Genomic DNA, 26716 nt, shown 5'->3' on the forward strand with positions numbered 1-26716 from the left:
CATCGGTGCGACTACTCATGTTAAAGCTCTTCTATGCGCATTTTAAAGCTGAAGAGCACACGGGCAAGGGAAACTGCAGCCATGCCGTGATGCAAAAGAGAGGTTTGTAGCATAGCTCTCCGAGCCTGCAGATTACAGATTTGCCTCTGTCCTAATTATACACTCCATCTCCGCGCATTAGCATGGAGCCCAGAAAACCTGACTCATCATTCCTAACAATCCCGGCGACCTGAGGCAAACACACACACACACACACTCGCATGCGTCCTCCCAGCTTCCCCTAGAGCAAACACCTCATCCTGCTCTGCCTGGCAGCAGGGCAGTCGTGTCCCTGCATGTGCAGCCCGCCGCCCCGGGAGTGCAGCCTGCCCCGCGCACAGGCAGCCCCCCGCCCGGGGGAGGGGGCACCCGGCAGGATGAGGATGGTGATGGCCCGGCACTGGATCTGGCCCCGGGGCCGGTAGGCAGGCCGGCAGGCAGGCCGGAGGGCCGGCAGGAGAGGCGAGGCGGGAAGCTGACCCCAGGCTAGGGATCCCTGGGGACCCTCCCGGAGGGAGCGGGAGCGGCGGGAGCGGGAGCGGCTCAAGGGAAGGTGCTGCCGCCACCGCGGCCCCTGCCCTAGGGGCGGGGCCTCCACCGCCTCGTTTGCATAGTGCCCACCCTATTGGCCGGGGGAAGGCACGCGCCGAGGCGCCGACCCTGCCCCGCTCTCCCGAAGGCTGCCCAGAGACGAGGCCGGCCCCGCCCCTCAGTAACTGAGGCCCCGCCCCTGGACCCGCCCCCTTTCGCAGGCTGCCCGGAGATGGGAGCCGGGCAGGGCGCTGCCCATTGGCCGGCGGCGGGCGACCCGTCGTGATTGGCCGGCAGCGTTGGCGCTGGGCGGGGAGGGCGTTGCGGATTGGCGGGGCCCGCGGGGGTGTGCGCGGGGGGCGGTGGCGCGGAGCGGGCGCTGGGGCCGCGGCCGGGGATGGGGGCGGCCGGCGGCGCGGGCAGCTGAGCGCCGCGGAGCCGGAGCCGTCCTGCGCCTCCCGTCCCGCCCGGCCCTCGCCGCCACCGCCGCCACCATGAACCGCCTCGGCTCCGGGCCCGTGGGCAGCGCCGCCGCCGCCGCCGCCGGGCAGTACCGGGTGTGCGGCAATTGCCGGAAGGTGCCGAGACAGGTACCGGAGGGCGCCCGCTGAGAGGCGGCGGGAGCTGCGAGGACTGTGGGAGAGGCTTCCAGGAGGGATCGGTGGAGCGGGCGGCGGTGGGACAGAGACTTGACGGGGGGGGGGGGAGAGGGGACACACGGACAGCGACAGTGGCGTGAGGAGAAATGGGCCGTAGGGCAGCGGTACGGCGGGGTGATGGAGGAGGGCAGTGGGAGAGCTGGGGGGCATCTCCCCAGTGGACTGGGAGCTCTGCCGGGAGGTGAGTGCCTGGGGAGCGTGGGGTGGGGGGCAGCGGAGGGGCGAGGAGGATGTAGCCCCAGGGGGTGCCCAGGGCTGCCAGGTCCGGGCCCCCATCGCCCCCGTCCCCCTCGGGACGGCTGTCACCGGCCCCTGCCCCGGGCGGCCCCCCCCCCATCCCGAAGGGTTGGAGGGCGCCCAGCCTCCCCGAAGGCTGGGATGGGGGGGGGTGTCATGGAGCCCAGCCGCGCTTAGAAAGTTTATTATCCACGTATTTCAACGGTGGAATTCACCACCGCGATCTCCGTCAAGTGGGGGGGGGCTCCGAGCTTAGAGCTTTAAAAAATATAAAAGCGCTGAAGAACCCCCCGCCCCCCAGTCCGCTAAGCCCCCATCCCTGCAGTGCCCAGCCGCTTCCCTGCGGACCCCCTGTGCCCCCGGAGGGGTAGGATGGCTGCAGGTCCTGCTCCCGACATCTGCCTCACGGGGAGCATTAGTGGAGGTGCTTTTTGTTTGTCCAGTGCAAATGAATTAAAATTGCTGAGCTGTTCAAACGCGCCGAGTCCCCGAGCGCCCAAGATGAACGCGATGCCGGTTTGGTTTTATTTTAATTCAATCTCTCCCAACACATTTTGCTCCAGGTTGGTTCTTGCAATTGCTAAGAAAGCCTGTAAGTCAATGAGCTCAAATATTTGCGCTCTTTGTCCAAAAACTGTTTTTCTTCCTCTGTGGGTCAGGCCAAGTGCCAATCAAAGTTGTTTTTCAAGCCTCTCTTCCCTGCAGTAGGACTGCTTTTTTTCTTTCTTCCTTTTTTTTTTTTCTTTAAGGGTTTGGTTTTTGGAAAGGAGGTGTGTATTTAGGGGAGGGGGAGGAGAAACGTTACAAATCGGTGGAAGAGAGAAGCAGATCTTAAAAATCATGTTTCTTGAATATTTTAATGGAAACAAAATCTTATTAAATGTGCATGCTTGGTATGTGCAGTTATTTTTTCCATAAACTCTTGGATCATATTACAGTTGATACTTGGTGCTCAGCTCTTAGCTCAGCTTGCGAGAAATGTAATGGATCAGAGAAGCACACATCAGCAGAGTCTGATTTTTAACCATTTCGTTGCAGGATCGAATCCCTTCTTGGCTTTAGCTTGCTGCTGTTACTGCTTTAAGAAAAACAAGTACTTAAAAGAGAGAAGTTCTGCAGGGTTAAAGCCTGAAACAGCTTCAGACTTGACATATGTCTAAAGACATACAAATTAACCGGTGCCAAATATGTCTGTGGAGAAAGCAGGGAGGGAGCTTGCTTTGTTCTGCCAAATAATCAAAATATTTTGTTGACAAATAAAGTGGTGCTTGGCAGCGCTTGTAGATCTAAAATTAAATTTAAATGATTGAATTTTTTGTGAAGCTGTAGTCCCATCCTGTTGGGTAGGACTTTTTTTGTATACTTCTTTAATATCAGTGGGAGGTGGGAGGGGGGGACAGGGCTAGATGGCATTTTTCTGGTAACAGGAAACTTGCTGCATTTGATTTTTTTTTAAATTTTATTTTATTTTAAAGTAATTTAGGGATGGTGGTGAAACATAGGTACCCAGCTGGGTCTGTTGAGGAAGGCAGCTTAGCACTGTCCTGCTTTGTCTGTGGTCATTTCAACCACTCTCATTGCAAAATTGAGGAAAGAATAAAGAAACTGAGTGACAGCCTGTAAAAACCTCCTGAAACATAGTTGTTCTGTGCTTTCAGTGGTTGTATTGGGACATTGTTGCATCTGTGTTGTAGGCTGAACAATAAACATAGAAGTACAAAGCTTCTGACTACATCTGTAATTATTTAAAAGTTGGTACAATAAAAATCATTGTAAATGTTAACCTTTTGCACTTCATTGGCAAGTATGCAAGTAGAAAACATGAGGGGAAAAAAAAGAAAAGGCTTGATGGAAGCGAGGTGCAAATTTGACGTGAGTCTCAGAGTAATAATCTTCAGATGAGTGCTGCCTCATCTGTTCTTTTGATGGTGTTGGGGGTTTTTTTAATGCTCATGTTATAGCATACTGGAAAAAAATGATTGGCCTTGAAATGTGTTGAATCTCTTCTGCCCTCCTCAGCCTTAAGTCTTTATTTGAAGCCACTTGAACACTCACAGTTTAGGTAGTGCTGTTGTCAAAATTATAAGGAGGAAAGTAAGCTTTCTACTCAGTGGAATGTAATGAAATTTGAAATAATCCCTAAGTTTTTGGATTCTCATGGGTGAAGGTAAGTTTCCCTTTCATCAGGGAAACAGGAAAAGCTAAATTCAGCACTTTAGGTTTTGGCCAATTTCAAACTAATCGAAGTTACATTTTATTCTGGAAAGTTCTATCAGGGTAGCACTAAGAGTATTGCTAAGGATTCAAGGGTTAAATTTGCCTACGAAGAAGGTTTTTCATATTAAAAAGATACCATTTCCGGTTGGGTTTATTGTTACAGGACACTTTAGATAACCAGATCTACTTGCAGAACAATTGCTGCTAATCAGAAGGGCTTAGGCAGTCATAGATACAACAGCTACATCATTATTTGATTTAGGGGGAAAAAAAAGTGCTTAAAATGGCATGTGAGTTCTGTCCCCAAGAATTTCCTAGAGGTGGCTGTGAGTTGCTGCCATTGCAGGAACCAGGGCAGCTCCAGCTCTTCCATTTGAAAATGTGATATGTAAGGGAGTCCCTGGGCAGGGGAAAGCTCCTGGGTGTAACCCTGGAGGGGATCTGGAGCCTTATGGAAACCCAAGGTTCTCCTGCCTAAACAAAGTCAATAGTCCAAGCAAGTGAGAAGAAAACACATAGGAAGGGCTCAGTATTTCTTTGGACAAATAACTGCTTCAGAAAGGCTTTTAGGAATAAGCAAAAAGTCCTTGGGGATGGAAAAAATCTGATATGTCAGGAAGGAGCAGGGAGGGTTTGCCAACTGTTCAAGCTTAGTTGCAAACTGCAAAGCATGTGAAGTAAAAGGTTCTTTTACATGTACATACAGGTCGGTAGGATAGAAAAGAAAATAAGTATAAACATGGTTCCAGGATTAAATATTTGGTTTGTGTTAGATTTCAGTGAAGGAGATAGAAGGGCAATGGTAAAATGGGTGATGTAGCCATGCAGTTTAAAAAAGCCAAACTGCATTGTTGGCAAGGCGGAAATGAACCTGGCTTAGCTGACCCTCCTGGCTTCAGCCAGTCTCTGTGCTGGAGTCCTCATAAAGATGTAAGAAATCTAGGATCTGTTCCTACCCAGTCAGGGTGATCCTGTGAGAGGGGGAATACCTCTCAATATGATGGACAAAATTTTCAGTGCTTCTCATCCTCCCATGCCAGTCTCCTTCTTTAGTATAAGCTGTACAAAGCTACTAAAGCAAATATGAAAAAAAATATGTATGACATGATACCACCAAAAGTAGGTTACGCTAGACTAATGTAGTGGTCTTTTGTTAATAAGACAGATGCATGAGTGTCCTCTTCTGAAAGCTTTGGATGGACTAAAACTAGACTTCTTTCATTAAATATCTGAAGTAACATCAAAGGTTGAACTCGTCACTGCAAGTCAGCTCAAATTAAACTCTGGGATGTACTAACACCAAATGTTCTATATACCAAAAGGTTTGACTGGGATTGAAAAATATTTGGGCAAATTCATAACAGAAAAATTAAACAAGACCTGTAATATGAAATAGCAACACCCCTCAGTATAGTTTCTGTATACTTTCCTGGCTGTTATATGTCTGCTACTGCCCCCTGGTAGGGAGAGGTTACTGGGCAAAATAATGGCCCATCTTCGCGAACGAAGATTTGGGGAAAGGTCTTTTACCTTTCCAGCCTGCGCAATGGATTTTTTAGGTGAGACACAGCCTGCGCTGAACTGAGCCCACCCTTTAATCCTAAGGTTCATCTGCCGGGGCCAAGCAAGCTTGGACAATGGCAGTGAGGTCCTCAGGATGTAGGTTTGTTTAGGGTGTCCTTCTCATAGATGGATGGCCTCACAGGGCTAACGACCTCCATCAGGCCAGGAGACCGGGGAATCGAACCCGTGGTCGCAGCAGTGAAAGTCCTGCACGCTAACCACTAGGCCTAGGGACCTTTGATCTGACACATTTTGTGTGTTTTGCTGTTCCTGTTAATTACAGTGATTGGAAACTGATGGGAATGGGAATGATGATGGGCTGTGCTGAAAGGAGAAGTCACTGTGCTGAGAGGAGAATGCCAGTGGGTTTTCAAAGGATCGCTTGAAACTAATCTGGTTTAACCCTGTTTAGAATCACAACGAGAGTGTGACTATCCCTAAAAGACACAGCAGAAGTGGTAAATGTTGTTGGTCCAGGGAGAGAGGGACATTTCATGGAAAGCTGGGATACCTTGAGCACTGGCATAGTTAAAGTGGTGTGAAATCCAATGGTGTGAAATGCGAGAGTTACAGATTTAGCTGTTTGATACCCATAACTTTTAATAAGAGCAGGTCCTTGGAAGAAGCAGGGAGAAGGATGTTGGTGCAGGAGGACTAGCAGCTTGTGTCACCCTGCAGGGCTGTGGTGTTGGGGAGTAGGGAAGCTGGGAAAGATGGACTCTAATTAAACAGACACAGAGGTCAGCTGTCCGAGTGCTGGGAGAAACAGAGTACTGGTTTTGCAGAAGGAGACTGAAAGTTTGCTTTTTTAATCCAGCAAAAACAAAAGCTGAGAGGGGATATGGTCCATGTCTATAAATACATCTGATGGTGAGAGCCAGTGAGAAGAAATTAGCTCAGGAGCAGATGGAAGTAAAATGGTCATTAATACATTTAGGCAGGAAAATTGAAGTGTCCAGAGGTGAGGTTCTGGAAAAATTTGTTCTGGGTCTGTTGCAGCCAAAAAAAGCACCTACTTTTAAGATAGAAAAATGTGTGAACGTCATTAAATGATGCAGCGCTTACAATAGCACTAGCCTAGGCTCAGGGAGTTGAGGTCATATCCAAAAAAAAAAATAAAAAAAGACACACTTTCATTCACTTTATTGTTCTGTGTGGGTGAGTAAGAAAGTAGCCCAAAAGTGAACCAAAAATAGTTTAATGTCAGGTCTCATAAGCCCGTGTAAGCTAATATATATGTGTCACCATGAGTCGTGAAAGTGTATGGAGATGCTGTTACCTGTGCTGTAGAAATCAAGAGGCCTTTCAAGGACTTTCCAACTATTTTGAGGGAAGTCAGTCTGGTTCGATCTATTCTGAGCATAGGCAAATCAAAGTTGCTTGGAAAACACCCTGGGTTTTCCACAATGCAGCATCTATTTTTTTTTTTTTGTTGAGTTGCACAGTGTAGTTGGCTTTGGAAATCAGACCAACAAGCCTTGGCTGTCACAGAAAATCTTAATTTGTAGAATCAAGTGATGTCTTCTGTAGTTTGATGCCTCTTAATAATAGTTTCCTCACAGTACAGTTGTGAGAGGTTGCCTAGATGGCTTTGAATCTCCAAGTGTGCCTTTTCCTAAAGGAGTTCTCAGAATAGTCATGAAAGCCTGTCATGAAAACCCAACTCTGTTTGCATTGGTTCTAATTTTAGCAACATTCTCTTGTGTAAAACATCATGTCTGCCTTCATTGTTTGTGTCTTCCAGTCCCCTGGAGCACTGGTGAAACATGGTGAAACCAGCTCGGGTCACTCCTTCAACTCCTCCTGCCTGCACAGCTGGGGGGAGAGGATGGGTCTTTTAGGATCCAAAAATGTAAAAATATAAACCAAGAGCAACAAATCCAACTGTTTAGGGCAGTTAAAATTGGCAGCAACAGGCCCCTCACTCATAATTCATTCTTACTTTTTCTTGAAAGATTTGGTTGAAAAAAACAAACAACTAAGAACAGGACTATATCCTGTGAAATAAATGCAGTGAAAATCCAGAGTTGACCTGTTTATCTCTTTCTTCATCCTAACAAGTGTTTCAGTAATTTATGTCTTTTCAGAATCTGACCTGTTTAAATAATTGTTCTCCCACCTCCTGTGTAATTATTGTCTTTGTGTCGTGGAATCGAAGCGCAGTTTTGCTCTTTGCACACATGGTCCTGAGGGTTCCTGGGTTCTTTGATTTTTGCCTTAAAAGCTAGTGTAAAGAAATTTCCTTGTGTCTTCCTAGTCTTACAGGCTGAAAATGAGATGGCAGAACTATTAAATTTTCATTAGACCTGTAATGAGAGTGTCATGAGTGAAATGAACCTCTGGTGAAGGACGCTGTTTTGCAATGAAAAGCTGTAAGAGGTGGCCTTGTAGGAACCACGCTCATTTAGAATAGTCACTTTTATTTAAAAAAACCCACAAACAGAAGCACAAACACAGTCTTCTCTGAATTATAGGAAGGGAATAGAGGTGAGAAAGGAAAGAAAGTGGGGAGGAGGATTTTCTTCAGAAGAAACTTTGGTGTTTAGTGTTGGGGAGTGGGTTAGCCAAGAGTGGAGGTTGTCCTCTGCTAAAATTTACTTCTGCTGGGAGGAGTGGAGTGTTGCATTAGCCAAATTGTCTGTAGTTTGGAGATATGGACTCTGTGCTTTAAATTTATGCATATGACTTAATTAGGGCTTCAAATCTCACATCTCTTTAAATGGCAGTGTTTTGAAATCTGAAAAACATAATATGGTTCGTTAAGCATCTTTGGTTTTTTCTTTCTCCCACATTGGCAAGGGAGCTGCTAATACTCATTTAGTTCTCTAATACTCATTTAGTTCTTTATTTGAACCTTTTTTTCCTGGCTAGGGAGATTTGACTGAGAGAAGATAGTGGTATAATTCTCCCTCAGCTGTGCGTAGCTAGGGGAGTTGGTCTGGAGATTTTATTATCAGATTTCCATTTGCAGGGCTGGAGAATAAGGTGGGATCTCAGGCATAGTTTGCATGGCCAGGCTGAATACTGGCTTTTATCTAAGTGGGTCAGCATACACTGGGGGGAAACGGGGCATTTTTAGTAGAAAAGAAATTTGTACTGTCAAGAGGGAGACCTCAGTTAATGAGAAATTGCACCTCATCAGCTTTGGAAAAACCTGCATGGAAATAATTTATGCTGTTTAATTTCTCTGTTCTTTGCAGGTGTTCCTGTTTGTATGCAGAGGTCCTTCCCATTGTTGTCTCTGCAGCCCAGCCTGATAGTCTTTGTGCTTTAAGTAGAAGCTATAGGGAACATCATGCAGACAAGTCAAATATCTTGTGAAATGCCATTACAGGGAGGTAGGGATACTCTTCACAAACAATTTTTTTCTGACTCTTTGCCTATCAGTCAGTCTATGAAATGCATTCACAATAGTTCAAGACATTTTATGGGGTTCTTGGTATGCCACCCTGGGCAAACTAGTGTTAGTGATAATAGGGGAGGCCATGATCAAAGTGCATTAATTTTAAATGTCTCTCTTAACCACTAGTTGCAGATTTTTATTACAGGATGCTTCTTGCATATCAGACGTTAGATAACTATCAGTTGGGGCAAAATACTGGTGTAGATGGTATTTAATTAATTAAATTAATTAATATTACATGTTTATGAAGCTGAGAAACTATTTTGTTCTTGCTACAGACCATATCAACCAGTGATTTATTGAAATATCTTCATTCTCACATCTTATTTAAATTGAAAGTAAAGTGCTTTGAATCATGGGCTTTTTTCTTTTAGGGCATAATCCGTGTGACAGTCAGAAACTTAAGTAAGGGTTGATCAGGGTGTAAGTGATGGTGCTCAGTGTAAGAGATAGAAGTCAGTGCTCTTAATCTAGCAAGATATCATGAATCTGTCCTGAAAGTCCCTGGTTACCCAAATTAGGGTAAGATAAATAAACAGATACAGCCTCCCAATTAAACACCTTTTTTTGTTGTTGTTGTTGATGATGCTCATATTTCTCTCAAGGTAAGCATCTTGTTTTGTTAGAGCAACAATGGATTTCTAATGGATTCCAAGCTAGTGAACTTGGTAATAATGTGAGGCTATGAGCAGTCCCTTTCCTCAGGGGATCAGGTGGGAAAAAATAATAATAATGGATTGGACTATGAAGTATTCCTAACTTCATATGTTCTGAGGAGGCTGAAACAGGAGTAATAAGTCTGCATCACACAAGAATATTGTGTGGTCAGTGTGTGGATCAGCCTTTGGGTTCTGGTTTAAGTCTTTCAACACATACAAATGTTAGGTTAACATGTATGGAAGCCAGGAGAAATTGCATTCTTGAGAATTCTTTGGAGCCATAGGCCTCTGTTATCTCTTCAAGTGCAAAATACATTTGGAAGAAAAGTAAAAGGTGACCTGAAAATCAGGTTTTCATCTATTCAGAATGAGCAATAAAATCATAAATACAGTCAATATGTCTCAATTGCTGCACTTTGGAATCAAAATGTGTAATTGTGTATCAGTTTTAAAGCATATGAAATTCAAACTTAGTTTTGACATGAAACTAGAGAGAATTGTAAATTCTTTTAGAGTCATTTGACACTATAAAGGATCAAGTAAATTGTTCCTTAGAAGGGAAGCGTGGTTGCAACGACTCCTCACTTAACATTTTCAAAATAAGAATTCATGCTTCTGAGCAAATCCGCATAACCTCAGTAAAACAGAGATATGTCGATGACAGTGAAGAAGTACTAGCTGTCTCGGTGTAACCTATTCTTAGAGCAGTACAGAGCTGGTTACTCAAATTCATCTTTTATCTGTCTCTGGGCAGTTTAGTATTGCATTGGATTTGCTCTGGCTGATACTAACCAAACAATTGAAAGCCAGCATATGTTCTCTCCTCTGTATGAATTGCGCAGTTAAAAATTATTTAATAAGACAGTATCTTAACAGTGTTGAACCTAACTTAATAGCACGTGCTTGTAAATATGTTGAATGTCTCCTGCTTTAATATGTGGTGAAGGGAATATAGTTACATTATTGTCTAAATGTATCTGGAGGGGTTTTGGCCATATGGTTCTAAATCTGTTTTAAAGTAATTATGCCTATTAACTAAAAAAATAAAAAATATTCCCTCTGAGTTGATTGACATTCCTCTCTCTAAAGCACTCTCATTGCTGATTAGAGGTGTGGAAATAGTAATTTGTTCTAGCATTTAGAAATTTCATTAGACCTCTAATGAAATGGAGCGCCTACACGCTGTCTAAATATTCTACCTGACACCAGTTGGATCTCATCCAGCATGGAAGAACACTTGAAATGTTGCTTTACTACAATTTGTGTCTTGAAGTCAACCGTGCTGCCTGCATGCGAATACTCACTGGCTGTTCAGCAGGCAGAGCAAACCTTGACCCTTCCTGGAAATCAGCATCAGGATTTGATTATTCCATTGAGCAGTTACTGCAATAACTGGCTTACAGTTAGAAAATTAAGGCAACTGTTTATGGGGAAGCACCTAGACTTCTAACTCTGTCAGTCGGACTTCAGAGTGGCTGTGCACATGCATTACGCACAGCATATGTATATGAGGTAGGAACATGCTGAAGCTCACAATTTGTCACTGTTGTTGTCTAGTAATAAGGTGACAACAACACACTATAAATAAAAACTTAAAGCACCACATCTCTCCCTGTTATGAGCTGGTTCTTTTCCCTCCAAAAGCTAATTGAAACGCCCATTGGGTGCAGTGGCAGCTGTTTGAGCACCCATGTTTTTAAGTCCTCTTTCATTCAGTTGCAGCCATTTTCACTCCAGACCACTACTGCTAGAAAACTCTGAATCAGGACTCTGTTAGTACCCTGTGGTGGAAATTTCCAGTCGCTAGTGGTAGGAGACATTAAAACACTTGAGGGACACTAGAGGTGGATGATGTTCATTAATCAAAAGTTCATTTTGACTGGTTAGGTTTTCCCTCTGAAATTCAGAAGACAGGCTCTAATGCATCTACACTAGAATGAGACATGGCCTTTTGTGTTCTTCCTTATGGTTTTGTTTTGTTTTTTTTTGTTCTGTTTCTCCATCATATTTAATATTTTTACATTTTGCAGTCTCCACATTTAAACAAATGCAGTAGTAGAGTTGAACCAGAAAAACTCCCAACTACTTTATGCCATATTAATGCTTCAGAAAGTATTTTCATCTTCTGTTCCCTCCAGAAAACCCAAACAAAATATTCAATTACATTAATACTTCAAATTTTGCGTTACTGGATGAGGCAGTAATATCAGGGGTCAATCGGGTAGAATCTGCTTTGAAATAAGTGACTCTTATTGGAGCAATTTAAAACTTGTCTCGCTTCTGTGCTGGCGCTTCACAGGTAGTTAGGAGGAAAGGTGTGTTGGTCGAAAAGGTCAACTTAACGTAATTAAAGGTTGAAGGAGCCTGCAGCCAGCATTGTAGTTCTTCAGGGGAGATGGAGCTTGGGGCTTGTGCCAACCGAGCAGAGGATAAGTGTAAAGAGAGCAGGCTGCACCCACAGAGGGTATGGTGGAATAGTCTTTCATACATGGCTTAATAAAGCAAAAGAGGAATAGAGGTGGAAGGAAAGTGTCCCTCCATGCCTCTTCTCTTTAGGCCACTTATGCAAAAGGTATTAGATAAAGGTGTAGTTACTTGACCTATTTATCCAACAGAAACTTGTTGTACAAGCAAAAGCAGTTTGACTATCCAGTGCTGTTGCTGTTTTGTATGGGACACTCCTTTGGGTTAAGTTGTGTCTCATGAATACATAGAGGCAACATTCAGCCCTCCAACATGATTAATTTGTCTTGTTTGAGAAGGTAGGTCTATGGTGTTGGTTCTTCAGAACTTTTTTCTTCAGAAAAGTTGGAATAATCATTGCATGGATTAACCTTTGTCTGTACAGAGCTAAGCTGGTTGCAAGTGTAGGTTGTGAACTTACTCTGATGAAAAGGTCTCAGTTTGGGTTTGGTGACTTCATGAGAAGGAAGGACAAGTAAACTAGAACGCAGTGGAGAACCTCATTAGGCAGTGCAGGTTATTCACTCTTCCATAGCTACAGAAGTCTTTATTCAGGCAGGGTATAAAATAAGTGGGTTTATTATTTCTGTAGTACTTGCTGGTGCTTTTCTTGTAGAGTTGTTAATTCACCAAAATATAGCAAAAACCCTCTAAATAAAAGTGTAGGCAATAATCTGAGGGGGTGGTAGCACCATCAGCTCTGAGGTTGGAGGTAAATCTGAAATTCCGTCAGTCTGCTGGCCTGGGTGGCTGGAGAGAGCAGGAATAGCTGATCTGTCTCTGGACAAGTTTTTTTATTTACATACAATAAATCTTCTCTAACAGTTATGAGTCTTCATTTTTGAAAATCAGCATGTCTTTTAAGCTCTATGAGGAAAACACATTTGTACCTTAGGTCTTCGCTACCACCAGCTCAGCTACATTAAGTCAACATGTTTTGGAGATTGTGTCTTACTAGCGACTCACTTTGGTAAGATGTCACTTAAGATGCAAAATGTTCTTTAAAAAAAAAAAAAGAAGAAGAAAGAGGAAGAAACTGCCAGACTGCAAGTATTCTTATGTTCATTCCAGATTGTGAATGTGCTACCGAGATGAAGCTGTTCCTCTGTCTGTCTCTTGCCCAGACCTCTCCCAGACTAATCAAATATAAAACACTTAGTGTGTCAGCTCCCTGCTCATTGTACAACAGTCTCCAGCCTTTGCAAACAAGACTCCTTGGAGAAATAATTTTCTCTGATTGGTGACCGTTTTAGGATTTCCTATCAGGTGAAGAAGCAAAATGGCTCACCCGTGGTTTTCCATCTGTTGCCCTAGCACCCATACGATTTTTATGGACTTCTTTCAAGGAGACTGTGTAAGGAGACTTATTTCAGTAAACTCAGTGGTGTGGATGCCACCTCCTTCTGAAAAATGCTTACGAGTCAACTAATCAAAAGAGGCTTAAACTCCTGGCTTAGACAGCAAGGCGCTAGCTCTTGGAAATTGTACCTTTAGGCTAGAGGTAAAGCGTGTTAGTCAGGGAGATTTTATTTTTTGTCTGGCACGTTCTTTCTGTTTGAGTCATCGACCAAGGAAAGATGGCAAAAAAAGATGTTTCTCTTAAAGCAGGAGGACATTGGTCCTTTTGGATGTGCAGGAGGACTATCCCTTTCCAGGCAGAGCTAGGAGAACAGCATCAGCATTCCTTGCATTATTTGAACTGTAGCAAAGATGGTCAGTGGTCATCAGTTGTATACGAGCATTTGTCCAAGAAACTTGTGCCAAGGGTGCTTCTCATTTTCTTTTAAAAGTTTTTCAATGGATTAACTTAAAATTTAAGGAACATTGACCACAAATTTTGTTTGCTATAAATTAGAAACCTTATATCAGCCTCGTGTTTTAATATTTTGATGTTGTCTTGAATGTTAACATGAACAGCTTAGCTAAAGTTCTTCATGGTAGGGTAGCATAGCCAATATGTGCTTATTTTCTTCCAGTTAGATAGTATCCATCTAAACAAACATCACCTGCCCATCAGGTGAGTAGGGATGGTTTGTAAGTATATTGTCTTCACGTTTTAACACTTTGGGGTTTTTTTTCCTTCACCTTTTTCAGATATAATTTGATGGAACTTCTGGTGAGGTGCATTCAGAAAAGGGGAAGAATAACACTTGCTTCCTAAAACCAGTGCTAGTAAAGAATTGAAGTGTAATGTAGTAAAGATTCTGAAGTAAATTGTATAATACCAGCTGTGTTGAACAGACAGTGTATGAATGGGCTCACCCAGGCACTAAGGAGCTCCATAACATGTGCTGCATCTTCTAGACTGGATTAGCACAATGCTTATTTCTACAATGGTCCAGTTTAGCTAAAATATATCCTTGTTTGGGGAATGCCAATTCCTATCCCTATTAGAAAATAGGTTCCACTTTAAAATAGGATTTATAGAATAAGTAGTATTCTCGAACCAATCAGCTGCAGATATATGACAGCATTAGGGCAGATATAGTGGGTCAGGTTGAAACTCAGTGTCCTGTCTCTGACAGTGCCCAAGGGAAGATATTGAAGGAAGAGGACACAAAATGGAGTGGTTTGTCATGACACTTCCACAGCTCTGTCTCCCAGTCTCCCAAGTATTTGCAACTTGTAAACTTCCTGAGCTGGAGGTGATTTCACCATATTTAATAAACATTCTTGTAATTCTCTTCCATGAACTGGAACACTTTTAAACACGCTGACTTCAGGTGTCTGCAGCATCTTACAGCAAGGATTTTCACAGCTTAGTTGCACATTGTGGAAAAGGTTAAGTACCTCTGCTTGAGTTTGTCACCTGCTGGTTGGTTCCTAATCCTTTTATTGGAGGTGGTAAAAGCACACTATGCATGGACTGTGACAGCCAGGAGGCAATCAATTAAAATTTCTTGACATGCTTATGACAGCAAGCTCAGCAGTTCAGAGTTGCTTTCCAAGACTCAAGCGACTGTGTTTCACAATCCTATGTGAAAAAGATGGCAGAAAACTAGCTGGGGGAGCTTTAGTACTGAGGGGAGCACATTTCCCTCCTTAATCTGTGTGACAGGATTTGGTTTTCTGAATTTTGGCAAGTTACTTCCATGACACTTAAGATAGTTCCTGCACACAGATTTAAAATAACTGCTATGATCATTTTGTACATAAAGTATGTGGGAAAAACAGTTTGAAAACCCATGCTTGTGCCATTTGCTTGACTTTCTTATGTCTCAGAATAGAATCTGGTTGTATATAGTAGTTGGTAAGTGAAAGGTGCTTGAGAGGATGTTTCTTGTATCAGCTGTACCAGCAAATAGATAGTGTCCTAAAAGTTTTTATCGAGCTGAAAACATTACAAGGATACAGACTTATCAAAGGGAGTGTTGGCTGGGACACCTGCTAAGTTTATTTCTGGAGTGTGGGGCTTCTGTCCCTATTCTGTCCCTTTTGTCCCTATTCCTTGAGATGCAATGAAGAAGCACCTGTGATGTGCTCCCGATAATGAAATGCGCTTCTGCAGCAGGTTTGCTGCTCTTGATAAAATTCAGACTTTCCACCTAAATATCCTGGTTCAATGGCTGATCAGGGAAGCAGGCCGAGGGCGTCTCATCCAGAATTTTAGGAGAACAGCTGCAAGAGGAGAGAGCTGTAACCATATAGTGACACTGCTTGGTGAAAAGTAGTGGAAGTGCCTGGGAAACGGGGCTGTATGATCTGAGATCTCATAGCTACAGATCAAACAGCTTTTCACATTGGAAAACTCAAACTTTGCCTTCTTGAGTTAAACTCTGTGGTAGATTTCCACGCTTTACTAATGAATATTTTTCAGTGTCTGGTAGTTAATAAACAAGCAGAGGCCATTCACTCAAGAGCTGGGCTTAATGATCCTTGTGGGACCCTTCCAACTCTGAATTGTCTGTGACTCTATGTAGTGTTTGACATTAGTCACAAACATTGCTTGACTAACACATCAGCCAGCAAAATACCTTGTGTGGCCGGGACACCAGTGCAGCCTTGTTGCTTCTGCCAGCCTATCATGCAGGTAGTTGAAGCTGGGAAAGAAACAATTTTAGAGAGCTGGTGCAGGGGTCAGAGCCCAACTTCCTCCTGATATGCTAATCAGAGGAGGATATTGTTATTATTTTTTGCATTAAAGTGCAAAGGCAGGACTCCATACTCGTGAGCAGCTCTCTTTATGGTACTGTTCACTTCAGACTGTCAAGCTTCACCATTTCAACTGAAAACTCGGCAGTGGCTGACTTAACATTTGTATGGTTTCTCAAGCTGGTTGTGCAGCTGAGTTTCATGTGCTCACCTGATTTAAGAACTGTTAAAAAAAAACAAAAAACCTCCATACCCTAGACCACTTTCTTAACTGTAGGAGGATGCCATTAGACATTTACGGTATGGATGAATACCATTCTATTTTGCTTGCTTACAAGGCATGTATTTTCAGACAATACTTCTATTAAAAATTCGGTAGAGCATTCTTGGGAGACAGTTCTGCCAGGGATACATGATGGATTTGCATAACCCTAGGGGTCGTTCTCTCTTTTTGTTTTTTAATCTCCACCAGTTAGGCCTCTCCAATTGGCAGTATGCCCAATAAATCAAATGTGTGTTTGATGAATTGAAGTATTTAACCATTCAATTACTATATTGTAAAGAGGCTGTGCTCTCAGTGGTTAATTTAGGTATTAATTCAGGCCTGTCAAAGCAGCTGCTGCTCTATCTGCACTTTTTAGCAAACGTTTGTTGTACCTGTTGGTTTGCTGCATGGATCGAATGGGGAAGTCAATGCGATCTCTCCGTAGAAGAGGATGGAGGCCACACGCTTGACGACACAGTTGCTGCCCTTACCCACACTGAGCCTACAGCCTCCTGTGCACATGGGACCCCACTGTCAGAGCGAAACCAGGCTTGGTTAGATGTGCTGTGCTCAGTCAGGACAAGGTAGCCCTCTGCATGGGAGGCAGTGGATTAAAGGATATGCCATGCTGCTTCCGAGACTCTTCATTAACACACAGCACTATTGTCCTGGCTGATGAGGAGGCAGATTAACTCAGTGCAGTTTTTCCAAGTTAATGGCTAAAGGCTGTGTTCTCTAAACTAGATTATATTGGTCGGTCTAGTGTATTGTCAGATTTGGACTAAACCCGAAGGTGGAAGGGAGCCAAGGTACAGATAAAACAAGTCCCAGCTAAAACCACTGAAGTTTTCTGCTGTAACTTTTGCTCTTAATATCTGATGCTGTTGAAAAATAGAAAATGCTGTTCTGCTGTGCTTGTAGTATATTGAGTCATCTAGACACTCACTCACAAGATCTTCTGTCCTGAGGGCATTTGTTAGGGAGCACACAAGCTCCAGTGTTACTGTTGGGTGTGTGGGGAGGGAAGGAGGTGAAGTTCTCCAGGGACAGATGACAGAAGGATTGTTTCTCACTTTTTAATTACTTTTTCCCTGTTGAGGTTTTTGTTGGTTGGTTGGTTGGTTGGTTGGTTTTGGTGGTTTTTTTTTTTTTAATTTTTGTTTTTTGAATCCTGAAGTAGACCAGAAGACCATTTGTTGTCTGCTGGTGGTACATGCCTTGCCTAGCTTCAGATCACTACCTGCTTAGCCATGGATTCCTGTTAGTCTATGGAGGAAATTCAGGCCTTTCCATGGCACAGCTGATCTCATTCTGAGTTAGACATCACTTTTCTTTTTTGGTTGTAACCAGAATCCATCTGGCTTACTCTGATTTGGGTGTCTGATTCAGGTCAGTTGAGTTTCAGCCTTGGTATCTGATAAGGATTGGGGCATGAATACGAACTCAGATTTTGAGGTTTGGCTTAAATTAAATGGAAGTGATTCTCGAGCAACAAGAAAGTAGAAGAAGTAACTATTTGTCTCTCATCCTTTTTATGTGTTAAGAATCAATATTCAAGTTTGACTCGGCACCATTATTTGAGCAAATTTCCTTGAGGTCTTTTCATTTTTCCAGTCAGGAGCCTCAGCCTTACTTTCCCAGTTATATGTACTCCGTACTTCAGTTACTTCAGTCAATACTGAGATACAGGTGTGTCTTTTACTTGATATATTTAGGTCTATTCTGACAAAAATGCAAAATGCAGTTCGGGTTTCTTAAATAAAGAGTGTTTTTCAGATCATTTGTTACTCTGACATTTGACTTGCAGTCCTTACCTGCCTGCTCCCAGCTGAAGGTTGGTTTTGCTCCACAGAAATTATCTCCAAGACAAAGAGAGCAATACAGCAGTGGGAATAATAAGGATGCAGATGTAGACTTTCTTTATGAAAAAGGGGATAGGCTTTTCTGCCAGTAACTTCATGTTCAGTTCTGAGTTTTTCTTCTGTATGTCCAAGTGTACCGGATATCTTTCAAAGAACGAGGAACTGCTGTGGGACTTCGGCTGCCTGGCCATCCATCTTGAGTTGGGTAGAAATTGCTAGCCTTTGGTTTCTAATTAGTGTGAATTGTGTTCTTAATAGCTGGTGGAGGGATGGGAACTTGGGATAGGCTTCCTTTTATTGTGTGAAATCCAAAAGGTCTGTAACCTGTTAATAAAGCAAAAGCTCCCATCAATTGTACTACACTGGCTCTCTTCCCGGCTCTTTGCACCACTTCATCAGCTGTGAGGCACAAAAATGCCAAATTCTTAATGTTAAAAGTGACTGTTTAAGTATTTTGAAATGCTGTTCCATAAAAAAGATTTCCTGCTGTTTGACTTCCTCTGCTTATTTTCATCTTTATGGCTTAGTTTGCATTTTTGGAGTTGTACAGGCTGTTAAGAGGAAGAAACTGTTGCAAAATCACTTGAAATACCCCTAACAAATGACTGTAGGCAAGACTTTTACTTTGTGAACTCTTAACATTTTGACATAGTTTGTTCTGAACATCTCTCTTATTGCTTCTGGAGATATGTCCAGGGTTTAATTATAGGAACGGATCAGTCGTAAAGACGAGTTCTGGATTGTCATCAAATAAAGTGTTGTGCATCATTCAGATTATTTCTCTTCAAATTTTTGGGGTTTGGCTTTTCTTTCTCAACAGAAATGGTTTTGAGTAACAGCACATTGAAGTTTACCCTTCAAATGTGTATCCAAATTTTTGAGGTTGCAATGCAAACTTCATTTGAAATGAATTGCAGATATATTCTGAAGCTATAAAGCTCCCAATTTTATTACATTATCTGCCATAAACAGATTTTTTTTCTTAAAAAAAATGATGCATCAATAAATGTTTGTCAATAAATGTCGAAATTTCACAGCTTTGTTGAATACAGTTTTTTGTTCTTGTCAATCAGAGCCTCACAGGAGTACTGACATGTGAAGACAGGTAAATTGTGACTATTTAGTTTTCTTTTTAGTCAGCAAGATTACGTGTATCTTTACCTTTTATACTAATCCTCTGTAAATTTATGAAAAGTATTAAAGTTTCCACTTAAAATGAATTGGATGCATCCTAAGCTTTTTGCAAAGCATTTCTTCTGCCTAAACATTTCTATACTCTTCTTTCTCTGCCAAAATGCAACTTGGATGCATAAACAAAATCCCTCCTGCATCGTAAGGAAGGATTTGAATAAAAGTAGAAGCTAAGACAAAATCAGTGTTCAGACAACTTTATTTTTTTTCATGCTTTCTTCTGTCTTCATTGAGGATGGAATGAACAGATGGTCCAGACTGTAAAATTGTGTTATAATTTACTGAAACCTGGAGCATTTCACTGTGATCAGAGCCAGTGAAGGTAGACCCTGCTCCACAATCTAAGAACTGAAAGTGAAAATGTGTTCAGTGAGCAACAGTGGGAGTAGGAGAAACCAGTTTGTACGTAGGGTTTTAACCAGCATCAATAGCAAATAACGCTGCCTGTACTGTGTGAACCAAAACACAAGGCATTTGTGTCTGTCACGCTGAAAACCAAAAGTGGGCTCTGCAGCATTAAATCTGTGAGATTGAACTGGTGTATTTTGAGTTTGAAGAACTATAAGATAAAGGTGGGAAACTGGGAAAACCAGATGCCTTTGGGGAGATTTAGCCCCAGACAGGGAGTCCTATACCTAGTTCTCCACTCCCATCCAGGTGTCTCAGTGACAGACTTGATTCAGATTATTGCTGCAGATGATCATGTGTATTAAAAAGAGATAGAGCACTGAATTTAAATAACAAAGATCCTTATAAATGCTGGATCGTAGCAAAGTTGCTTGTAGATTATAATATAAGAAAAAGTGTAATAAATAATTTGTACTTACTACCTTACCCACAAAAAACATTCCTTCTTGTTTAAGAAAGAGTTTTTTCCTCAGGAAAAGCTAATTTTGTGATGCCTTTAGGGTTTATATGTGATCTGGTGCTGTTTGTTATCCTGATGTCTTTGTAGCGGTGGCAGGTTTTGTCAGAGGGGAGGCTCTGAGCCCCTTTATGAGTGTTTCTTGGAACTGCCCTGGGAGTTCAGGGACAAAAGTGGCAACATTGCCACAGCTTACAAAATTCTGTCTTGATGTGCAAAATGATTTTCTTTTCCCTAGAAGCATGACCACCTTGATGTCAATTTCAGGATGAATCAGTTTTTATGTGCCACATGTGTGAGAAGTGCCTGTGCACCTGCAGCAGTGTGACCACTTGCTTCTTGCCTATGTTTTCTGCATTCATAGGCATTCAGAAGTACTTCCTAAACCAGCTCTTTGATCAGCCCTGCCACCTAGCACCTCTATTCTCAAATAAAACAGCTTCCTTTTACAGCTTGCTAAAAATAGCCATTTTTTTAAAGCCTGAGGACACAGTGATTCATGTGATAGCAAAGAGGAAGAAGGGTTATTTCTTTTGCTTTAGGCTTTGGAAGGAAAGCTGTCGTGCTTGTTCCTGTGCCAACTGGGCTCTTGCTTGCTCCCACTTGGACTTCATGGCCGCATCGCCAACCAAGTGGCTCTGGCATCCCTTGATCTGCCATGGCAGCCCAGCAGCTATTTGAGATGCAGGTGCCATGTCCCAGTGCCCATCTTGGCTCTGGAGAGAGGGTGCGCAGTCACTGCCATAATTGAAAATAAACCCTTGAGATGGCAAGTTGCAGCTTTTGTCTCTGTGGGGTTTGTGCAGAGCTCACCCAAGGATGAAGGTATTTCTTGCAATTTATAGACAGGGAAAGGGGAAATACTTCTACTTTGTCACTGTTAAAATTCCTGATGAAGCTCCTGACACCATTGCAAGTGCAGTGTAAGGACAGGAAGAAGTCACAGATAGAGCTTACATAGGCCTGTTTTTTCATGAATTCCTGTAGCAGCTCTGCAGAGGTCTCATTCTGCTGTCTGATGCCACAGTGTATGACTGCTAAACCTGCTTCTAGGCTCTGGCTTGCAGCGGCCCCTCTCTCAATAACCTGCCCAGGTGCAGGTTTTTTTGCTTGGAAGCTCTTCATCTTTTCTTTTCTCCTGAAGAAACAGCCCCCACAAAGGCACTAGTCTTAATGTAAATGGAATTGGTTGCAAACCTTTTAAGATAATTATTCCTACTCTGGCAATGCATTTCTGGAGGACCATGACGCAGAAAATGGCTGGTATATGTGCATACAGCATTTTAGTTGCTGAGCAACCTCTTTCTTGCTTCAGCCACTTAGCATAAGAATCCCATTTCAAATAAGATACTTGGGACCCTGGCTGACTTAGTGATAGCTAGTGTAACCTGCAAAGACTACTTGGACAGGAAAACAAAACCACTTTCTTGAAAAACAAGAAGCTTTGCAAGAACTTTCGCCATAAAGGACCATATATCTGCAGTTTTGCTTTCTAATTCCCATACACAGTTTTTTATATTTGGGTTCTTGAGTAGACCTTAAATCACTGTTCTAGATAAAGCATGCCCAGAAGCAGTGGTTCTTATCTACAGCTCAACAAAGTTATCTTTCTTAATGCTTATAAGTTTACCATGTTTTTATTAATAGCATCCTGAGAACTTGTGCAACCAGATGATGTTTGCTCCTTTTCTCCTGACAAGCTTGTTTTAACCAGTTTTAATAGAATAAAAGCTTTGGCATGAAGGCAAAATAATCTTTTGTGTTGATGGAAGGGGGAAGAGTATACACTTCTAATATTGAAAAAACCAAGGTCCCTGGAAGTGTGCAGTGATAAGACTCACCAACTTGAATAATCATGTTTGGGCTTTTGTTTTTTTGTTCTTGTTTTGGTTGTTTGTCTTTTTTTTTTCTTTTCCAGGCTTGTGTTTGTTAGAATTGCCACCACCCAAAAGGCACTGGGTTTGTTCTTTTTGTAAAAGATTTAACACACATTTTTCATGTCTGACTATCTTCTTGGCTTTCTGTCATCATTCACAGGAATTAATTGTTGATACTTGCCTATATTCATCTACCCAAGTACCATTTCCTCCTTTCCTTCTCAGCAATAGCTTATCTGCAGGGTCAAAGGAGTAATACCAGTCACATTGAATGGGAAAACAAGGGAATGGAGCCCAGATCCTGCTAGAAGCAACATATGGATTTTTTTTGCCTTGGTCTGCCTCAAGGACCAGCTTTTGCAGAGCCTGAAGAAGGTACAGATCAGAGAGCAAGATGGAGAATTCAGTGGTTCAGCTCTGCTTTAGACCTGTGCTTCAGTGAGAGCTGACAGTGCGCAGATGTCCAAGTTGTGTCACTTGCGCAAGCTGCTTCCTCCAGGTTATTCAATATGAAATGAAGGTTTTAAACTTTAATTTTCAGATAACCTTTACAAACCAAGCAAAATGCAACCTTACTAGCAATCTTGGAAAGCATTTCTTTTTTTTCAGTGTTGGCAGAAATGACTGGCTGCTGGCAAGATTGTGTATTTAAAGTGAGAAGATGTCTTCCTTTGCCTTGTGTAACTGTGTGAAGAAGGGGTTGCATGTGCAGTACCCGGTATCTCTACATCCTACTTCAGATTGAGTACATTTTATACGTAACAAGTATTTTACAGGATTTTTGTTGATGTGACAGCAGGCAGCAGATGCAGTAAGTTGTCTCCTGGCTGCTAGGTTTCACTCAATTGATCCAGCTTGTTTCTGCATCTTTTAGCAGCTAATTGTTCCAAAGTCACAAACTCAATTGTCCTGCAAGAGTTTGCTTTGGAACATCTTTCCTGAATAATCACTGTTGATTTTTGCATGTTATTTTTTAATCTAATTCAGAAAGGACAGAATGTTTTTAAGGATCAGGACAATGATTATGCAGCTCCAGTGGCTTGATTTTCCTTTGTGGAAATCAGTGGCACATTCATTCTGGGACCGGCACTGCTGTTTGTGCACATGGTGGTTAAGCTTAAACCTCCCCGGTAGAGGTATTTAAGGGTCATTTGTTATGGAAAACCTCAGACTTTATGTTAGAGGCATGAAATATTTAGTATGCAAATCCAATACTGCTGTTTATGGATAACATATTAAGAGTCACCAATGCTGTAGTGCAATTAGGGACTTGAGACAAATGTGCAGTCACCCAGATAGGTGGAAAGTAACCATAAAGAGGAAAAGAAGAAAAGACAACAAGGAACTGCTTTAAATTACTGCAAGGGAAATTCAGGTTAGGCGTTAGGAAAACGTTTGAACAATCTGAGGGGTTAGTCACTGAAATAAATGACCCATGGAGACGGAGGAACCTCCAGGAGGATTACACCAACATTGGTCAGGAATGACGTGGACAGTGCTGGTCCTGCCTCTGGTGATCCAGAGGAGCAGGCAGCCTCCCCAGGTCCCGTTCACTCCTCCGGCTGACAGCAGCCATGCTGTAAAAGGCTCCAGACTTTATCTTAGTTCAGTTTCTTATCCCTAATAAATCTAAAAAGTCCTCTGGCTCTTGTTACATTATCAGCTTGTTCTGTACTAAATATATCCTCATGCCTCGTAGCTGGGGTTTGCACACTGAGGCTTGTGCTGCATGCATTTTTCTACAGGCTCGGCGGTGAGCAAGGTGGCCATTTCATCAGGTTTCTAGAACAAGCCTGTAATTAGGTCTTGCTAGTTTGCTTGGACTGTGCTTTTCTTGCCAATGTTTGACACAAAAAGTGTTTATGCTCTTCACAACACTAAAGATCTCATCAGATGCTGATATTGAAAAAAAACAGCATCTGGCTTATAATTTCCTGAGTGTGGCTTTTTTTCCCCTCAGTTTTCAAACTTCCATTCAGTCCAGTAAATGGCTAATTTTAGCATTGTGCCAGATGTTCTGTTGCTATTGTCTGTGTATCTTCAAGCTGGTCTGTAAACCAACTGGGATTAGATTTTTTGAGGTTTTTTCCTGCCTTATCCCTTGCCAAAATTGGTGCCGTTCCTTCATGCAAAGTACAGGGGATGCAAAGCTGATTTAAATGCGGTGTGGTGGCATCACCTCCTCAGTGGGCTGTAAAACACCCAAAAGGTGGCTTTGGGAAGAGAACTGAATCCAGACCTTGTGAGATAAAGCGAGTTAGTATGTTATTCCTGATGCTGACTGAATTATGTGACTGTTTTACAGGAAAAGAGAGTACAAGTCTCCCCGCCACTGACAAGAGGACCAAGTGCCTTTATACCAGAGAATGAAGTAAGTTTGCAGTTAGCTGGGCCAGGCGGGTGGTAGCTTTTAAAATAGCAATACTGAAAGACAGTTCTACGATCCTGCTTGTTCCATGGTACCCAGATGAGCTCCCTTGAGAGCAAAAGTGATGGTTTCTCTGGAGCAGGTTCCAGTGGGTAAGACCCACCCTGTCCTTGCACACAAGTGGTGCTGTTTGACATCTTTTCAGTCACCAGCACTCCTGGGGACAGCCACGAGTGACAGCTCTGCTCGTCTCAGGCAGCAGTTGAACACATTACTCATAATGCCAGACCTGAGGGGAGGCCTGTCCAGTATTGCAGCAGTACAATTATACAGCTCTCAGAGCAGTGTCTGACCTTCAGTTTGAGAGAGTTTGCAAGTATGACTTCACTCCTCAGACTGTAGCTGTGGCTCTTGAGAGAATTTATGGTTGAAAGGTATGGTTGGATTTCAGATTCAAGATTTCTGCCAATGACTGAATATTCGAGGTAAGCCCTGATTTGCAGTTTGCTGGAGTAGGTAGAAAATTTGCTATGGTGGTGTTCTCCCGTGATCTCAATCTTCACAGTCTTATTTATTAATTAGTTAATTATTTGGGGTGATTGACTGTAAAACCAGGACCTTTTGTTTTAAGTAGTTGCTAAAGACAGATAATTCACATGCCAGAAGGGCCAAAAAGACATTGTGAAAGATGAGATAGCTGCTGTTCTCTGAGTCTCTCTCCATTTATACACCAGCAAGGTTTGAATTTAAAACCAAACGGAGAGGGTGTAAAGGATGCCAAAAAGAAAACATAATTAAGCAAAAAGGAAGAGAGGTCAAAAAGAGTCTTTTAAACTTGGGAAGAGAGGAGTAGAATGAGTTCCAGCCAGTCAAACTTGTGGAGAAAACACCACCCTTTCGCATGAAATACAAGATGAAATTGAGATGCCAAATTTTGTAATGACCTAGTTTTTCTCATAAAGCCAATAATTATATTAAAAGTAGAAAAATAAATGTAGTTAAAATTGTAACATATTTTGAGAGAATTATTAATGAGTTTATTTCAAAGCTGAGAAGCTGAGACACTTGGTACAGGCACTAGCCAAGGGTGCAGGAGAAATCTCAGAAAGGAGTAACCCAAGCGGTTGCTCAGTACAAGCAGGGACCCTCCAGCTGTATGGATAAAACAGTTATTCAGTATCACCAACAAATGCTAACTGTGGTTTGTTAAGCAAATTACTACCTTTTTCCCTCACTCCTTGTCATGAAATAATGGAGCAAATAGGGAGGATTTAGTTAGAGATTAGTAACACACTGAATGTCTCACAAATCTTGATAATAACACTGCTGGTGTCAAAGCCTGCTTTATTGTTGTAATGGAAGGAATATGGGCAGAGCAATAACAACTTCATTGTAAAGGTTCCTTTAAAACTGTTAAAGTGCCATAAGGCTTTAAAAGCAGAGTAAAAAAATATGTTTATGGATGGTAATAAATCAGGAGGAAATACATGCACAGTGTGAAGAGGATAGTAATAGAGGTAAAGATAAATCTTAGAAATAATAATGTGGCATATTGCTATGCCTAATATAGCAACAGTGCAGTCCTATCTGACTATATTTTGATGCTGTCAGCAGAATTTCTATCCATAATTTATACTGTTACAAGGAAAATCCCTGGCAAGCTGAAGAAGATTAGAAGCCTATGTTTGAAAAGTATGATTTCCCCAAGAAAGCACTAAATGAGACAAAGATCTCTTAAATATACTTGCTGAAGAATAAGGGGGACTCCTTGCAGTAGAGCAAGGGATGTACAGTAGTAAGTGAGATAAAATGATCTCTAATGTGTGAATAAACTTCTGACAGTAAAAACATTATTAAGGAAAACCGAGAAGTCGTTGTTTTGAGTACAAAACACAGAAAAGTTGTCATAATGAAGATGCACATGTAAAAATGATGGAGCTGCCTAACTGCATAGCTGTTCCTCCCTTTCTTTCTGGGCTCATGAATTAAAATAGGAAAGTACACCGGTGAGAAGTGAAAATGTAGTATTTTGTTGGTGTTTCTTTATATGTAACTTCTATATGAGATCCGATAGAAAAATATTTGAGACACAGTCCACTCATCATCCCATCACAAAGAAAGAAAATATATTTGAAATAGAATATTTCAGCAAAAGCATTGTATCTTGGTGGGTTTGGGCACTTTCTAGCTTCACATGCAGTAAGCTATCTAAAATGTGTTCTCATGTCATGGTGTTTGCAATAGTAAACTGGCTGGTTTATTACTATGCAGTGTCAGAATAAATACTGGGTACTCTAGTCTTGTGCTTGTAACTTCAGTAGTGAACATGTTGAGAGTGGTTGTTCTTGGTGATAAACACTGAGTAATGGCAGTAATACTGTGTCAGGGCTTGCAATGCAAGAGCTACTTATTCTTCTACTGTTTC

At 42.2% G+C, this 26716-nt stretch overlaps 1 protein-coding gene across 3 annotated transcripts in view; it reads left to right on the top strand.

Annotated features, from left to right (window-relative positions):
- Window positions 1-1026: 1026 nt before the first annotated feature.
- The window catches only part of SESN3 (sestrin 3), a 45556-nt gene continuing 19866 nt past the window's right edge, over window positions 1027-26716 (top strand). The window contains exons 1-2 of one of the 3 annotated variants that reach the window (XM_027677391.1): window positions 1027-1160; window positions 24229-24294. In XM_027677391.1, the coding sequence (XP_027533192.1) occupies window positions 1065-1160; window positions 24229-24294 (162 nt within the window). In that variant the 5' untranslated portion in view covers window positions 1027-1064. Of the gene's footprint in view, window positions 1161-22262; window positions 22299-24228; window positions 24295-26716 lie in introns of those variants that run through there. The other 2 variants (XM_027677392.1, XM_027677393.1) reach the window with 2 other exon arrangements.

The sequence above is a fragment of the Neopelma chrysocephalum genome, unplaced genomic scaffold, assembly GCF_003984885.1.
Source record: "Neopelma chrysocephalum unplaced genomic scaffold, ASM398488v2 Primary Assembly neopelma1_43, whole genome shotgun sequence".
Taxonomy (NCBI): Eukaryota; Metazoa; Chordata; class Aves; order Passeriformes; family Pipridae; genus Neopelma; species Neopelma chrysocephalum.